The sequence below is a fragment of the Piliocolobus tephrosceles genome, chromosome Y, assembly GCF_002776525.5.
Source record: "Piliocolobus tephrosceles isolate RC106 chromosome Y, ASM277652v3, whole genome shotgun sequence".
In the NCBI taxonomy this organism is placed as follows: domain Eukaryota; kingdom Metazoa; phylum Chordata; class Mammalia; order Primates; family Cercopithecidae; genus Piliocolobus; species Piliocolobus tephrosceles.
In genome coordinates this window covers 12,569,528-12,587,932 of record NC_045456.1, presented here as the reverse complement: position 1 = coordinate 12,587,932, position 18,405 = coordinate 12,569,528, and the positions used below count along the sequence as shown (strand labels likewise).

Here is an 18,405-nt window from a genome sequence, read left to right as displayed (position 1 = left end):
ATCATAATTATTGAGGTCTATTTTATGTAGCATACGTGACTCTTACTTGGTAACAAATGCAAATAGGAAGGGTCACAGTTATAAATCTGTCTATAGTTTCCTTTAAAAAGGCCCATGGTACCATTTTGGCTTGGAGACACTATTTACAAATACATAAAAAAGATATAGTTTAAAAATTTAGATCCATGTATTACAGGAAGGCAAATAGTATTTTCCTATGTATTATGCAAAACTACAGTGTATATAATTCATTAGTTAATTTATGTATAATCCATTTTGTTACATAATGATTTAAGGCAGCTTCAAAATTTATGTGTTTAAACCACATTTTAAAACATGAAGGAATGATTCAGAAAATTGGGGTCAGTGGGAAAATGAGGTAAGAAATTTGAAATGATGCCTGCAACTGATTTTTTAATGTTCATACAACAGCACCCAGTACTGTTTTCCTATAATTCCTCTAATCTTTGGCTATAACTGCACATTTCATTTCCTAACATTTAATAAAAATGTCAAACTACTGGCTCAGTTAAATTGGATGAACATTTGTTTCTCTATTAATTTAGGTACTTAATGGAGAAACAAAAGTCAAGTGAATAAACTAATAGGAAACAGCAGCTTGAAATAAGTAAGAAAGAAATATCTAGGTAGACCACTGACTTAAGCATAACTTTTCAGGAATTAGGATGCTGTAAAAAAGGCTGACTGAGGCAACAGCCCCTGAAATCCAGTTTGGGCTCTGCTGTTTAAAATTATTACTTAGACACGTCAATCACCTTCTTTAGGATTCTGTTCCCACATCTGAAAACATATGCATATTCATTTTCCTTAATAGGGGTGTTACGGGAATCAAAAGCGCCAAAAAAAATTGAAAATAGATTACCAATTGCAAAGAGATATAGTAGTAAAATGTTTTATTAGAAATAGATGAAATAAGTTAAACACTTGAAAAAATAAAAGCAGATAACATGGAGATGGACAATATTTGTTCTGCAATTATTATTAGTTTTTATTAACAGTCATCCATTTGCTCTCAGAGAAGAAGTACTCTCTTATCTTTTACTTAACACTTCTTTTGGGTAACTCAGTTATAGGATTTTCTCTTGCTATGTCTCTGCTTCCAATCGCCCTCTGAATTTCTAGAGTTACAGCCTATGACCTCTTGGCCCTTCAACTGCAATGGTCTTGAAGCCAGACTCTGTGTAGCCTCCCCCTTCCAGTTCCTTTTGCTAGACCTTGAATCTTCCCACCATTCACATCAGTAGAAGGTAAGTTTCCTGAAGGCAGAGATTATCTGATTTGTTTACCCAGAACTGAAACAAGCTCAGAAATTTGTAGTTTTCTGTCAGCTAGCCTCCCTCAAAGCTAGGGCAAGATCGTGTATGCACATGCTGGTACCTGAAGGGGGCATATAGGAGCTTCTGGAAAAGGTTATCTTCCCTATTGAAAATGGGTGCATGATAAGAAACATCATCTCTTCATTAATTAATGCAATGATGGCTGGAAGAGATGCTGTTATCAACTGTAGCCATTTTGCAGCTGAAGATGGCAGAGAGAGCAAAGTGCTACCGAGCTGCTGAAACTGTGCCCCCCTATATTTACTGTGTCACATAATAAATGCTGATGTCAAAAGTCATTTGCAGTTGACTATTGTTCTCCTTGCCAGTCAAATGTTTCCTAAATGATGTCTCATTTTCCTCCTCTAACTTTGCCTTCCTACTCTTTCCTCTCTGGAAGCTCTTACCTGCACTTCTATGACCCTCACCCACTCATTCACTTACACACTGTCACTTGCTCAATTTTATGCTCTTTCAGAATACAAGCTAGGGTGGTGATTTCTACCCAATGGATGTGCAGTGAATGTTGCTGAAATGGCTAAGAATAATAATAATCTAAAATCACCCAGGATTATGGTCTGCATGTGTTATGTTACCCTTGTCTAGATGTTTCTCTCTACTTATCAGTGGTACCAGTACCATGCTGCAGCACAGTCTTCTTGCTATTCATTTCTAGAGTGGGAAAATAAATTTTCTTTCCCAACTGATTATCATCAGAATTTTTCTAAGTTCTTAAGCTATTTTTCTTATCAATACAAAAACTCCCAAACTTTTTGAAAAAGATAGCTCAATAATTAAACAACGTTTTCATTTTCTGCTTCTGGAATTTTTGTATGCAGCAAAATGGGAACTAAGGAGAAGGGTAGTGAAAGACATATTACATTTTTTAAAAAATCAAGCAATTCTGCATGTTAAAAAGAAGAAACAAAACCCAGCCCAAAGTGATTCTTCATTTATAATTCATTGTTTCACATCAAAATCTCTACTGGGCTTTAGTCAACCATGTAACAATTCTAGATATTTTCTAAGGGTACCATTTATGGTCGTGTTTATCTGGAGACTCAGCTCCTTAGATTTTAATGAGTTCCTTTAAAGCATAATGCTATTCCAAAATAATCAAAAGAACTTTGGCCTCTCTAGCTTCAGAGAAAAAAATGTAAACACTGCACATATGAAAGAATAAAACTGTCACAATTAAAATCTACCCGATCAACTTAAAAATGAAACCTCGAATTATTGCCTAGGGTATGATTGCTATGAGATAGTTTATTCCATAAACCACTGAGAGAGAAAAATGGTATGAGTTTTCTCCATTTACTAAGTCACCACAATAAACCATTAAGGGCTTTTTGAAGAGCTATTCCCAGGACCCAGCCCTACTGCACTTGTCACTGGGTGGTCCACACCAATCCACCACTTTGCACTTGACCAAGAAAGATGCTTTGGTATTTAAAACCCAGCAAAAGTAAATATCACTGGAAATCATGATGGCATTTTGTAGTTAACAAACACACTAAAAGAAATCACTCTGGCTGTTTATGGGAGCAAAAGCTCAAACAAGGACAGGCCCAGCTTAGAACCTTTGGCATGGCTCTGTTGTGACAGGTGGTTTAATAATTCAAGGGGATCTGGGTGCACAGGAGGGTCAAGATGCATTACATTGGCAAATATTTCTCAAGTGCTTGATACATGCCAGGCAGCATGTTTTGGCAATTTAGGTACATTAGTGAACAAATACAGTGGAAGAGTCCAGGGCTCCTGGAATGATGTTGGAGGATAATTTAAGCAAAGATGAAAGAAAGCAGTCTTTGCTCCATGGCAACAGGTTAAAGGAAGTGGAAAAGGTTCAGGAATAATTTACTTCTGCTTCCTTCCACCTTTGTGGAACACCAACAGTACACATGTTCTGTCTTTGCAGACAGGGCCAAAGTGAGCAGGCTATAGCAGGAACACTTGCTGGCTCTTGAAGCCATCTGCTGGCCTGAATATCAGGGGTGCTATTAGTCCAGCAGTATTACTGCTGTTAAAGGTCTTCATTCCTCATTTTCAGATTGGCTGAAATATATTTTCTTATTCTTTCCCCACAAATGGACTCCATATCTGAGATGCCACATCAAAGTGCCTCTTCTTTTGTGTGAGGAGGCATCATGCTGTAGAAATAATTAATTTAGTCACTGCGTCACTTGGGCAAATGAACTTGGCTTACTCCTCTTGAAATGGTAGTGAGATTTAAACAAGCCAATGATGTATGTAATGAGTAGCCCATCCCTGGCACATAGACAGTGGTATTTGTGATACATAGAAAAGGAAATGGAAATCATATATAATTATGTGGATACACTGGGAGGGGTGGTTTCTTGCTTGATGACCTGGATGAATGCTTGACTCTTTGACTTGGCGTGCAAAGAGGCTTTAAGAAAATGCGATTTGCATCGGGGAATGAAGAGAACACAAAGCAAAGTTTGGCTTCTGACTTGGAATCCTCATCACAGCCTCTGACCCTTGCTCCCAGTAGTGCTCATTTGAAATTTCCCATGTGCACTAAGCTGGTCCCCAGTTCAGGCTGACAACTCAGTGGGGTGGGAACACATTGGCTTTCCCACGTCTCCACTGCACTCCGGACTTTTCATCAGCTTACAAGGGTGGTGTCTTCTCTTTCTTGCCCCTCTCCTAAGAAGGAGCCCTACCTAGTAAGAATCGTTTAATATCAGCCCTTAGAAGAAGCTGACAGTTTTCTCCATTTGCTCTGAAGTTCTTACTAATCCCAAGAGCAATGATGAGTTTTCTCTGGAATTCCCAATATTAGTTACAGAAGCAACAACTCTCAGAACAATTCATGTATCAATGATTTAGTTAGTGAGAACTTTCTGGTTAGGATAATACCAATGACTTTGTCCAGATATTCATGATTCTTATCCTTGATTTCCAGTGCTCCCACAGAGTATCATTTTATGTTAGCCAGTTTTTCAATAGTTGTTGATATCAGAAGTGGAGGGTCATGACTTAAAGGTACGGGAATATAAGCAGTATGGACACTGGACAAAATCCAAACATCAAAAATACATTTTTTTCTAGTAATACAGAATTGCAGTATTTATTCAACAAATAATTACTGAGCACCCATCTTCTGCTATGTACTTTCTAGCTGTTGTGAATGTCAGTGAACAGAACAAACAAGAATCTCTGCCTTTATCAGGTTTGTATTTTATTAGGTTTCAATAAGCATAAAAATAAGTAAATTATATAGTGGGTTAAAAGGTAACAAATGCTATGGAATAAAAAGAAGAGCAGAGTAAGGGCCTAGGAGTGTGTATGTGTGGGATCAGGTCACAGCATTATACACAGTGGGCAGAGTGGGCTTGATTTCCAAGAAAACACCCAAACATGCTTTGATAGAGCAGGCACCTTATCACCTTAATGTAATAATAATAGCAGAGATCTTTTTTTAATGCCTAGTGTATGTTAATTCTGTTCTAGGTGCCTTAAAATGTCATTTCTAATTCTTATAGCAATCCTGTAAATTAGGTCACGTTGTTTCATCTTTTGGCTAGGGAAATTAACTGTGGAGGCCCAAGATTACATACCAAATAAGTGGCTGAGCAGGGATTTGAATTTTGGTAGCTCATTCCAATGCACATGGTCTTTCTACCATACCAGTGTTTCCCAAGATATGGTTTCCAAAGGTGTGGTTAGGAAACTACCAGAACTCTGTGGAGATCTTCACTAGAAAGTAGAGATTTCTGGGCCCCATCCCAGTGCTGCTCAATCTGACTCTCTGGGGTGCATCCTAGGAATCTGAATGTCTAAGTTTCCTTGCAACTCTGCTGCACACTCAAGTTTGAGAACCACCATTATAATCCACTGCCTTCGTATTTTGATACCTGTGGTCATGATATCTGCTATTATGATCTATTTCCAGCTCAAGGATTTCCAAACCAGTACCTGAAAAGCAAACAACCAATGCAAAAGACTGTCTTAGCCAGACTCTTAAATTGTGTGTCAACCTCTGCATCTAGGTGCCTCTTCTGTATTACAGGACGAAGCCAAGTTCTTTCTGCCCTTTTCCATTAACTCAGAGAGTGGCCACTTGGAAGAGGCAGTCTCAGCATCAGGAAATGAAGGACGTTAGAACACTCAGAACAAATTTTGGGTCCCTGCCAGGCCTCTGTGAGCTTCTATAGCCCTTCCACCAGTTATTTTATGGAATCACTGCCTCCAGGTCTGTTCTGCCTTCCAGGAAAAGCTCACAGCTACCTTTCCTAACAAGTCTCCCTTTCTAATGCTAATAGAAGTGACACCTCCCTTTCCGAGCTCCTAAACCCAAGGACTGTGAAACTGCACAATAACTAACTACTTTTAACCATCAGGCCCTGACTAGCTTCATCCTTCTTTGTTTGGAATTATAATAATTCTGAAAACTTCTTTAAAAAGCCAAACAAAACAAAACAAAATAGCTATATACACGATTACATTTGTGTCCACCCATGCAGATCAGCTTTGCTGACCAACCACCAGCCTTGGTGTAGCCAACTAGTTTCTGAACTGCCAAATATGCCAAGAGAATCCAAAATGTGAAGAGATTAATTTTCTTCTGTGCTTTAAAAAAGGAAGGAAGGGAAGTCGGTGCTAGGGCATAGAACCATGCAGATTTTAGAACCAGAAGGGATCTTAGCTATTATTCATTCAAATCTAGTATTTGATAACTAAAGAAATAGAAACAGAAGAAGATGAGGTCATGTAGCCAATATATAACAGGGACAGGACGACAGTAAATTTTTTGGTTCCAGAGTCAGTTTCTTTTCATAGACCAAGGCTTGAGATATTTGTGTCCCTTTTCCTCCCACTCCACTGTTATTTTTCTGAATATATGATTACTATAATCCTTCTAAAGAGATCAAGAATGATTATATTAATAGTTAACTTACTCCAAGAAAGGTATCCTTAATTTCTCCATGCCCAAATCTTTTCATACGTATAAGGAGTAAGGCTCGGTAATATGGAAATCATATGTCACAGAACAACCATTGAGTCATTCATTAATTCAACCAATATTTATTGTGTTCCTACCATGTCCCAGGCACAGGGGTAATGCAGTAAAGAAAGTACTGCAGATAGAAATGGACCCAAAAAATCATCCTGTCATGTAGTTTACATTCCTAGGGAGCAGGGAACATAAAACGAGAAATTTGTAAAACCCAGTGTTAACAGTGGTGAGTGCTAAGGGGAAAAAGCAGGGAAAGGAAATAGGGAGTGATGATGTGTGTGTGTGTATGTGTGCGATGAGGGGTGGAGGTGCATTTTAGACAAGGTGGCCAGGAAAGGCCCTATGAGAAGTAAAGATTGTAACTGGAGACCAAAAATATGAGAGAATGTCAACATCAATCCCTACAGAGAATGGTAAACAAAGATCAGATTTGGGAAAAGCTGGAAAAGGTAGAATACTGATGTTTTTATACTGTTGTTAGTAATTCAGGTGGCAGGAAATGGAAAGAAAAGGGATGGCACAATTAAAATGGCAGCAGCTGTATTTTCAAAGAAGCCAGGAAAAGTTTTGTTGGTATCTGAGTTGAAAAGAAATGCTCGATGATATGTGGTTTCATATAAAGGAGAATTTTGCTGAGATAATAGAATTAAGTTTGATGAGAAGTATTTTGTTAAAAAAAAATCCAGAGAACATGAAGTAATGCCAAGACTACTTGGCAAGATGATATGTGACTTAAACTTGATGAAAATGTTGAAAAGTTCCGATATTTGATTCATCCAAATATGTAGTTAGTTATGAGGATTTAGGCTGAAGTGTAAATTTTATATAGAGTCAATTATTAATTCAACATTTTTTGAGAGCTTAGCATGTGCAACCCAGGGGCAATGCTTCAAAGACACAAACAAGAGCGAGATGTCCTTCTACCTTAGTGAAATTTTCATTTGCTCTTCCTCCTGGGCATCCAACCAGGATGCATTTCCAAGCCTCCCTTGAAGTTAAGTGTGGCTTGTGTATAAGTTCTGGCCAATGAAATCTGAGTGGACAAGATGGATGACCTTTCTGGGGTTGCCTGTAAAACCCTATAAAATGTCAGAGCCTCGAAATACAAGGAGCTGGGATTCCTAAATCACCACCTGGAAGGTTGTCCACCTAACACCTGATTAAACTTTATGTCAGAGTGATATTTATTTCTGTGTTAAAGTACTGAGATTTGAGGCAGCACGTGTTACCCAACTAATATAATTATTAATTAACACTTGCATAAACTGCTACAGTTTTCACAATACTTTCACATATCAAATGATTCTGGTCACCACCCTGAGAATTACATCATCTTTTTGTTTTTCCCATTTCTAAAGCTAGAGTTGATGTTTAATGAGTATTGAATTACTTCGTTACAATCATGTAGGTAAGACACAGAGGGCAAATATTCTAAACCACTGGGTCTCAAATTTACAAAAACTAATTGGTATAAGACAAGTATGGACACAGATCTAATGCAAAGCACTTGATAAGTATAGACAAATTACTAAAGAAATTTAAAAGAGGTAACTAGAATTCTTGGTTGAAGGAGCCACAAAAGGCTCTAGTGGAAAAGGCAGACTTTATAGCGTTTGCAAATTGACAAGAGAAATGGGAGAAAAAACATGAAGAAGGTTCCTGTAATTTTGACATGCAATATTAGTGGTGAACAGAAATAGAAGAGAGTTGGCATTTGTTTTAATGTTTCAAGGGAAGTTGTAACAAGCAATGCAGTTTGATGAAGGAAAACAGGAACTGGTAATTCAATACAAATCAAAAAAATATTTATTGAGTGCCTGCCAGATGGAGGGCTTTCCAAAAGTGTACAGAGGATATGGAGAGGAGATAACAAGGGTACAGTCCTTGTTTTAAATGCATTTATACTCTACTAGGGGAAATGGTCATAAACAACTATACACAATGTGGGGTAAGATAAACATCAGTAAGGACAGTAATGGAGTTTAGGAGACAGAGAAGTGGCAGGGGAATGACAAAGGAAGGACAGGTGAAGCTTCATGTAGGAGGTAAAATGTCAAGATTGACCTTGGAGGAGGTGAAACCACTGAGGATGCTTATGAATATATGAATTCATGAGGGACACAGAATTCCATAAAGAAGGGTTTTATTAACATCTTGAGCAAGGACACTGCTTTATAATTAAATGACTCCAAAATGTGACCATGGTTTAGAGGACAACAAAATGAAAATTATAATTTGGTATGTTTGTTTAAACATGGAATCACAAACTCGAAATGACATCATAGTTGTGCAAATTTCTACTCCTGCTGAAACTGCCTGACTTCCAATGAATTCAGTGAGCAGCACTGCACCCCAGAGGGTGGTCTATTAGAATTTCATTCTGCCTCCAGAGGCAACCAATAGGCAGTTTGCTACGATGTCCTGCCACAGAAGGGCCACCTACCATGAACAGGGCTTCATAATTTTCAATCATCTTTTGCACCACAGCAATGATGGCCGTGCTCTCCTCAGCCCGGGCTGAACTCTGGACCGAGAATTCTTTGTCTGATGACTTCTGCTTGTGCAGCAGGTTGGGTCCAAATATGGTGGCTAAGTTTAGAGATGTCATTTTATTCCCAGTGACCTATGAGAGAACAGAACACAAGGACTGTTGTTATGTTTGCCCTTCAAAATACTGGGTGATTCAATAATCAATGGAACCTTTTACTCTCCATTTTTTTTTTATCCTTCAAGGATACCATCATCTCTATTAGAATCCATGGAGGGCACCATCATTTTCCTTTTGCTTTCATATCTTGGATTGAAGCTCATAGTTCAATGATCATCTCAATAGCATATTGAGTAAAAATTTGCAACTCTAAGTCGTTTATTGTAAAATGGGTACTATATAAAATTTCTATCCTGTTTGCACTTAAGAAATATTGACACCCATCCATCCATCTATCCATTTCTCCATCCATCCCTTCATTCATCAATCCATAATCTCACCAATGATCCATCCACTCAGCACCTATCAGAGGCTGGGCATTTTTCATATATTTTAATTATTTTAAAACTTTTCCAACCATGATTACAACACAGTCCTTATTTTAAAGGGCTCTCATTCTAGGGAGGAAATAAACCTATCATTTACAGGTAATGAGTACAAAGTATAAAGCTCTCAACTCCGAAGGCCCCAGGGTCACTACCACAGAGGCAGAAGCATTTGCACAAACTCTCAAAAGAAGAATAGAGTTTGCCAGGCTGAAAAGCAAAGGATCTTGGGTAGGGGGTAATTTTACAATGGAGAAAGCACCACACATGCAAAGACAGAAACATCTAAAATATGTCATGGAGCCCCAGGAAGCTCAGTGTGGTAGGGAGTTCTGCAGGAAAGACAGGCAAGGGCCAGGTGAGATGATCTTCGTGTGTCAGACCAAGGAATTCAAATTGTGATCTAAGGGCAAGAGGATTCTGAACAGAGTAGAACGGAAATGGAATCTGCATTTCAGGAAGAGCAATCTATGGAACAGGGGATGGGGGATGCAAGAAAGTAGGACTACCTGGGACATACCACAACAGTCTAGGCCACAGCAGCTAGTATCTGAACTAGGAAGGAAGAAGTAGGGATGAAGAGCAGCTTCCAGAGTTATGGAGGGGGTGAAGGGTGAAGAGGATAATGCAGAGGGTAAGGATCTTGTGTTTAAACAAATGAAAAAATGGGAGGACAGTTAAGTGAGGAACATGAAGGGCTGACAAGGGGTTCCTGGAGACTCCAGCACCCTTAAGGAGCAGCTGATGAAGGAGGCCAAGAATGGTTGAGAAGTTAGAAAAAAAGAAACCTCTGTCCAAGAAGAAATGACAGGGGTGTTTCAAGTGAGTTATCAACTGTGGCAGAGGGTCATCAAGATGTGACCCTTCCCTCCAGAATGGACTCTCTGATGGTTCTGATGTCCCAGCTAAGAGTCATGTCAGTGGTGTGGCAGGAATAAGCCACAGTTGCAGAAGTGGAAACAGTGAATGTAGACACTTTCTTCAAAAGATATCACAGAGAAGGAGGAAGAAGAAATATAGCAGGAGCTAAAGGGGAGTACAGGGTGAAGGAAGGGAACTATTTTTTAGCTTGAAGTATAAAAAATTACTCATATTCAATATATTAATAATTAGAAAGTACAGGTAAGCAAAAGGAAAAAAATGCCCATAATTTCACCACTGCCAAGAATCAGCTATTCCAATGCCTTCCTGTGCACATACATACATGTATACCTGATATTTTCTTCTTTAAAACTGGGATCACATCCATATATTATTTTGTAATTTGCTTACTGTCTCTTAACAGTATGTTACAATAATCTTTCCACTATAAAAAAAAATCCTGTCTTCAGTCTTCATTGGCCCCTAGAATCCCACTGCATGAATAAACCATGATGTGTTTTAACCACAATCAACTGATAGGCATTGATGTCGTCTTGAATTTTGTTATTATAAGCAATGGTACAAAAAATACCCTTGAAAAGACATTTTGTGAGCGTGGGTGAGCACTTTTTAGGAGTAAATTCCTACAAGTTGACTTGTTGTAATAAGGAATATGAACATTTTTAAAGGTTTGGGAATTTTTTCTACTTGTCTCTTTTTTCAGGTGAATGGGAGAGTCTGAGTAAGTTTCTCTAGGCTAGGGTTTCTCTACTTTGGCACTAGTGACATGTAAGGCCAGATCATTCTTTGCTGTGGGGGCTGTCCTGTGCATCACAGGATGTGGAACAGCACCCCTGGCCTCAGCCCACTAGATGCCAGGAGCCACCCCTACCCTCAACCTACAGTTGTGACAACCAGAATTATCTCTAGACATGGTCACATGTCCCTTGTGGGATAAAATTGCTCCTGGTTGAGAACCACTGGTCTGCATAAATTTGTATTTATCTTGCCAATATCAGTTGAGAGTCAGGATGAGTATGGGAACTGTGTCTGCTTGGTGGGGATCTTTTGCCTGGGAAGATCTACACAGCCTTTGAGAAGCACCTGGGTGCCCAGCATAGAATTCAGGAGTCCTGATGAACAGCTGAAACAAAGCCCTCTGAGCCCCACTCTCATCCTGTGGAGTCACGAGTTGGTGGCTGCCCTGCCCTACAATCCCAGCATGGTACACGAGTTGTATTATTTTTAGAAGGCAAGGCTGTTTTCAGGTGAATGATTGGCCACCAAGGCATATTATTTCATGTGATAAACACAATTTGAAAGAAAGTACCCTTTATGTAGGATCGTTCAATCATTTTTCTTTGTTTTATTTCATTGATAAGTTTTGTATTTTGTTGACAAGTTTTCATTTTATTTTTCATTTCTTTCCCTGAAAATTCATGGTTAAGGTGAAAATCAAATACGTGTCATTTTCAGATTCCTCCCTTTAGAACTCAGAGGTATTTGGAGTGTTTCCCCTTACCCCTTTAAAGTCATATTAGGGTTTTCTCATTTTTTAAAAAAACATTAACAAATGGAAGATTTTGTTTTCTTTTAAAAGAATGTTTCAAACAAGAACAATCTAGAGCTCTGTTTCCGCTCTTTCCTTCTCCTGTTGCTATTCTGGGAATGGAATACAACCCATCTGTAAAACTGCACACAGATTCCAGCTGCAGACCAAGCTGCTTGGGGTTTGTTAACACTTTTTGGGTTTATTGTGTTTTATTGTTTTGTAACATGGAAAGGAGACTTGCTCCCAGGCAACATCCACCTTTTCTCCATGTGTTTCAGCATATATTTATATATATACTATATGGCTATATCTAGGTTATACAATGTACCCTCGAGCCAGGCCATTACTTCATTTTTTAATTAGCTAGCAATTCAAGAAAATGTTTATCTTCACTAAATGAACATCCTAGGTCATTTCCAAACTTCATATGAATAGCTCATATCTGTTAAAAGTCTAGTATGTACGGGTACCAGGCTAGGGGCTTTCCACTGGCCATTTCAATTCTTTCTCACTATAAGCTTAAGAAGCAGCTGCTGCTGTTGTCCCTATTTTATAACCAAGGGAAGTGATGCCCAAAGCTCAGAGCCAGGAGATGGTATAGCAAGAAGCGAAGCTGGTGGCCCCACTCTAGGCAGCCCTGCCCTCTTCATCCCATTGCTACATCTCTTCGCATTTCCTGTTGCTTGGCAGACCCAGCCATGGCATGGGAAGATGGGAAAACGAGCTTTAAAACAGGGCTGGATGATGGTGAGGGGAGACACAGGTCTTGCTAAGTTTCAAAGCCAACCTACCATTTCCTAGAGGCATGTACCTCCTCAAAGATCAGTAATCAAGGCCCTACAATGGTGTTTGTAACTTCTTTTTTGCCTCATAGACCCTTTGAGAACTCAATGCCAGCTATGGACTCTCACCAAACAACTGCATATTCACACCACATTTTCCATGCAGTGCCAGGGGGTTCTTGAACTCTGAAAAACCACTGCTCAGAAGGTTTCAATTTTGTTCCTGCTATATTCTTTCTTGAAGAAATGCAATGTTTCTTACACTTGGGAATTTCTCTTTTCCCTAAGGAGCAAAGCAAATAGCAAACTAAACAAAATAGAAGAAAACAAAACAAACACAAGATAGCAAAACACCACAATTCAATAAAATACTGCTATTTTTTTCCCAAAAAAGCACTGATTGACTGGTCAACAATTTTTCTCATGCCCTTCTTTTAGACATCTTTAAGACCTCACCAGTGAATGATGCATTGAATTTTAAGCACATATCAAAGAGGAAATGTTATGTTCATTTTGTAGATGAGGAAGCTAAGACCATCCCCCATCCCAACTCTGTTTTCCTTCCTCTTCCTCTCTTTCATAAAGACAAGTTATGCAGAAAGGTTCTGGCAGAACCTGTGTGAGCTTTCAAGCTTCTTGACAATCTGCTTCAGGTTTCATCTATGTTGCAATCCCCCCAAACAACACCCTAACAAATAGATGATACATACTAAAAAATAGGTAAGAGAAGAAGTTGAAAAATGTTGGTTTTTGACCATATTTTACAGTTTGATATTTAGCTTTACTCCAGTCTGCCCATTCAATATTCTCTACCTGCTCATGCCAAATCGACTAAAAAATAATAACTCTTCTCTTGATCCTCTCCCTCTACCCATGACTTCTAACAGAAGGGGTTTGGCTAACTCCCATCCCAATGCTGTGCTTATGTGGTCCATGTACTCAATCCCTATGCACCCTTTGATATGCATCTTAAATTCAACCTCCTCCTTGAAGCCATTCCTAACTTTTCTGGCCCATGCTCATCACTTCTCTGAATGTCTGCAATGACTCTGCAGTGCATTCCCTAATTCTATATTTGCCTTGTGTCCTCACCTCCTCCACCTCTTAGATGCCATTGTATCCTGAGGCCAGTCATTAGAAAATCTCTGAGCAATAGTCACTGGTTTAAAGGAACCTAGGGTAGATGCTCAGGACATGCATGGTTCAAATCCCAATGCCATTCTTTTATATTTATTTATTTATTTTTGAGATGGAGTCTCGCTCTGTTGCTCAGGCTAGAATGCAGTGGCATGATCTCGGCTCACTGCAAGTTCCGCCTCCCGGGTTCATGCCATTCTCCTGCCTCAGCCTCCTGAGTAGCTGGGCCTAGAGGTGCCCACCACCACGCCCGGCTATTTTTTTTTTTTTTTGTATTTTTTTTAGTAGAGACGGGGTTTCACCGTGTTAGCCAGGATGGTCTCGATCTCCTGATCTCGTGATCCGCCCGTCTCGGCCTCCCAGAGTGCTGGGATTACAGGTATGAGCCACCACACCTGGCCCCCCCCATCAAGGCCGTTCTTACATGGAAACGTTTATAATAGGAATTACTGTTGTCCATATTACTATTGATACAAAAGTCTCCTAACTCACTCTCCCCTTGTCTCTAGCCAATCTACAACGTGGATTATATCACCCATTAGTTGAATCCTTCCAAGGATTCACAGCTTAAAAGAATCAACCGCCTGCCCTACACAGAGGCATTCAGCACTTATGAACACGGCCCAATTTCCCACTGTCTCCCTCAGTACTTCACTGCTCCGTAGCCTTTACTATAGTTCACAATGGCTGTGAGAGCTGTCTGCTCTCCTGTCGCTGCTAACGATTTCACGGAAGCAATGCTTTCCTTATATTTCTCCTGCTGCTTTAATCTTTGGGTATTAGTCTTTCATTTTGATGCAACGTTTAGGTCAAGAGTGTCTAGAAACCCTTATAAACCCTGGCTTCCTTCTACAACTTCACCGTCACCAGGATAATTTCATATTCCTTACAGTAAACTAGGTCTCTCAACCACTCTTCAAGTCTGGTTGAAGAATTTTCATTCCTCAAGTTCAGATGAGGAGACCCAGGTATAGGAAGGTTAACAGATTTTTCCAACAACACATGGTCAGTGAATTAAAGAGCTATCAACCACTCTCAACCAGGGGTGATTTTGAACCCTTCCCCTCAGGGAAGACTTGGAAATGTTTGGAGATATTTTTGGTTGTCACAACTTGGTGGGAGAGGATATGTACTACTACTGGCATCTAGTGGGTAGAGGCCAGGGATGCTGCTAAACATCCTACAATGCACAGGACAGCCCCATGACAAAGAATTCCTAGCTCCAAATATCAATTGTGCAGAGGCTGAGAAACCCTGACCTAGACCCCAGCACAGGTTTTTTTTCTTATAATTCCTATTCTGTTAGACTGGCTCAGGTTCTATACACAGCTTGGACTTTGCTAGTAAGACTTTTTCTTTTCTCTTAGACTGGCTCAGGTTCTATACACAGCTTGGACTTTGCTAGTAAGGGGACCAACCAGACCCATTAACCAGTATAATGACATTGCCCTTCTTCAAGATCTTTTTCTATCATCCACTGGGATATGGTCCTAATAACTCTGCAAATCTACAGTGACTATGGGGTCCACGGCACCTCCCCTAGAGTTGTGAAATGCACTAATATGCCACTCGTACAACCTTAAGTGGAAGCTCTCTGTGGGTTGCTACGTAAGTTACTTAGCCCCCTGGCCCTAAGTTTTCACTTCTGTAACATGGAGACAGTGATCTCTTTCTTGCCTGTTAAGAGGATTTGTATGTATGTGTGTGTGTGTATGTGTATCCCCTAGCACAAAGCCAGCTCATGGAAGGAGAGACATAAATTGTAGCTAATATTCCAGCATACTGTTTCATTTACACCTATCCAAGAATATTTTCTTCTTTTCGGCATAGGCAAGGGAGACTTGTTCAGCATTTGAATGGAAAGAATGTCGGAAAATGATTCTAAAAGGGCAATAATGAGTTCAATTGGACATTTTGCTTTCTTCAATGCCTTCTTAATTACCTGAGACCCAATTTTCTCCTTCTCACATAGTACTTAAGAAATGTCAGAGAAGTAACTGAAGTACCTTTAAACACAGAGCTCTGCTTTCCCCAAGCAATTAGGCAGATAATGCTTACAGCTTCTGTTATAACTGTAGTTGATAAAGGCTGGCATCCAAATGAGTAATAAAACTACTTAACAATTATGAGAATTATAGTATGCCCATCAAAGAGCTGTGTATGCTGAAATAAGGTGTCAGTGCCATATTATGAAACCTGAAGCCATCTGGGGCTTCACTAATTATAACTGCTATAGAGATAAATAGCTAAGTCAGGAGAGTTCCATTCTCACACCCATAAGGGAGGGGGACAAGAAGAAATGCAGAATTGCCTTTCTGGATTAGAGTGAAAAAATTATATATAACCATGTTATTTATTTATTTAGTTAGTTATTTTTTATTATACTTTAAGTTCTAGGGTACATGTGCACAACGTGCAAGTTTGTTACATATGTATACATGTGCCATGTTGGTGTGCTGCACCCATCAACTCATCATTTACATTAGGTATATCTCCTAATGCTATCCCTCCCCCTTCCCCCCACCCCACGACAGGCCCCGGTGTGTGATGTTCCCCTTCCTGTGTCCAAGTGTTCTTGTTATAACCACGTTCTTTGGGAAAGAAATTTGACAAACAGAACTGAAGCCACAGTGCAGCTGAGCTTTGTTTAACAAGGATTTACAAAAAAGTTCCTGTGGTTAAGTAAGTTTGGAATGCCTCTGGCCCCTTGTTAATTTACAGTGCATGTTAGCTTGTTAAAGAGTCTAAAATCTCCTGAGGCATCCGAGGTCAGGGAGAGGTATAACTGCGTGGTGTCAAAGAGAGAAGGGGGTGTCTCTTGTTAAGGTGAAGATTAAATAGGTTGGCTATTAGTAAGCAACTTAAAATTGAAGCCAGCATCTCATTTCTCCAAGGGTGAAACAAAAAAAAATCTTGAAATATATGAGTGTAACCAAAGAGAACCAGAACCCAAGATCTTAGATTTGGTAGGGGGGCACACTGGGGCCTGAGTGGGGATCAGATCCAACAAGAACATTTCTAAAGAGTCTGTGGGACTATGTACAACGTGCTTTGAGCAGTTGATACCATGTGACATCAAGACACAATGGCAATGGTCAGCAGATGAGATCTAGTTTCCTCCACACCTGGTTTGAAAGCAGGACTGACCCTCCCTTGCATTGAGCAAGTCCCTGTTTTGGGGGAAGGGTTTAAGAAAGGAAAGGATCCCTCAAAAGGGAGATACTAGACTTCTTGCTCTTAGTACAGATGGGAGCTCCAGGGACAAACTGGAAGAATACAGAGGTGACATCATATTTGGGCTCCAAGTTATAGCACAGGTAAATCAATTACAAGGATAACAATCTCCTCCCACCCCCATCATTCTACTTTTACATGGTTGCAAGCACTTCTGTAGTTCATTGTTTTTCTTCTTTACAAACAGAAGTCCAGTCTTGAATAAAGCCTCATCATGGAAAATAATAGCCTCATTTGGAAATATACTCGAAACTTATAAGGAGACGCATGGCCCATGCACTCTTAGGAACTGTCCCTCCAGAGAAGGCCCTGCATTAGTCTCTTCCTACAGAGACAGCTAGGTTGGAGAAGGGGAGATGTCATTACCTCCAGGCAAAATGTTTGGCCATTTTGGTGGTATGCCCTTTTAAAATAGGGGAGAGGAAGAGTCACAGCATCTATGGCAGCAAAGGCGTCTTACCTCTTGCCCATCTTTGCTGATGTTGTCATCGGCGTGCCTGGCAACGATGGAGAGGAACTGTAGGAGGCGGTGGAGGGTGTCACAATTGCAGGGAGGTAGAAGGTATATGAGGAGCTGCAAGGTGCCCAGCTGTTCCTCTGGCTCCAATACTAAGCAAGGCAAAAAGAGGTACTCAAATAAAAGGGGAGCCCATACCATTCAGGCACAGAGGAAAGGCCTCCTCTCAATTGTCTTAAGAAAGGGATTATCAAGGTAAGTCCCATTTCATGCCTTCACTCATTTGCCCATTGCTTTAGCAATTTACCAGCAAGATTCTATGAAATACATAAAGCCAAATTAGACCTGGAGAAGTGTAATATCTAGAAAAACAACTGTAATCCAGGTTAAAAAAAAAAAAGGTAACTCAATTTCCCTTACTTTCTTCTCCCCCCTTCCCTGGCATTACTCATCACCTAGTTTAAGGATTTCAGTCTTCCATTTTTGGTAAATATTTATTAACAATGGCTGAAAATTGGTGAACATTCTGAAATTTGAGTTTATAATGGATTTAAGGCTCTTTTCTATTGAGCAATTCACAAGAGACAGATATTTTGTTGGCAATAACCATGATATAGCAAAGACAATGTATTCTCTCTCTGTTGTAATCCTATTGGAATTGTAGCATTGGAGGAAGAAATGTATGGAGGCTGACCCAGGTTTGGCCTCTCTCTCCTCTACCTCCTCCTTTTTTTTCTTCATAGGATCTGTAGCTACAGCCCAGAAGCAGCTATGTTGAAAACCCTGGCACTGGGCTATGACATCTTGCTTCCCCTGGAATGTTGCTTTCCTCCTTTCTCACTCTGGGTTCCCATGGTTCCCTCCTCCTTCGCATTAGAAACACAAACTCATTTTTAGGCACAGACTCAATGTGAACTCTTGTTGGTACTCCAAGCACTAACTCATAGCACTTTCTACTGTTCTTGGGTCATTTGAAAGCATCTCAAATTCTTCTTGGTTATTTCCATTTGTTTTATTGCAACTTTCTT

The 18,405-nt window shown here is 39.8% G+C and overlaps 1 protein-coding gene across 1 annotated transcript in view; it reads right to left on the bottom strand.

The window, feature by feature from the left end:
* The window catches only part of ARHGAP6 (Rho GTPase activating protein 6), a 522,948-nt gene that overhangs the window by 23,358 nt on the left and 481,185 nt on the right, over window positions 1-18,405 (bottom strand). Inside the window, exons 8-9 of the mRNA XM_023198723.2 lie at window positions 17,381-17,529; window positions 8,765-8,944 (exon numbers count right to left, since the gene is read on the bottom strand). Of these exons, the coding sequence (XP_023054491.1) occupies window positions 8,765-8,944; window positions 17,381-17,529 (329 nt within the window). The remainder of the gene's footprint in view (window positions 1-8,764; window positions 8,945-17,380; window positions 17,530-18,405) is intronic.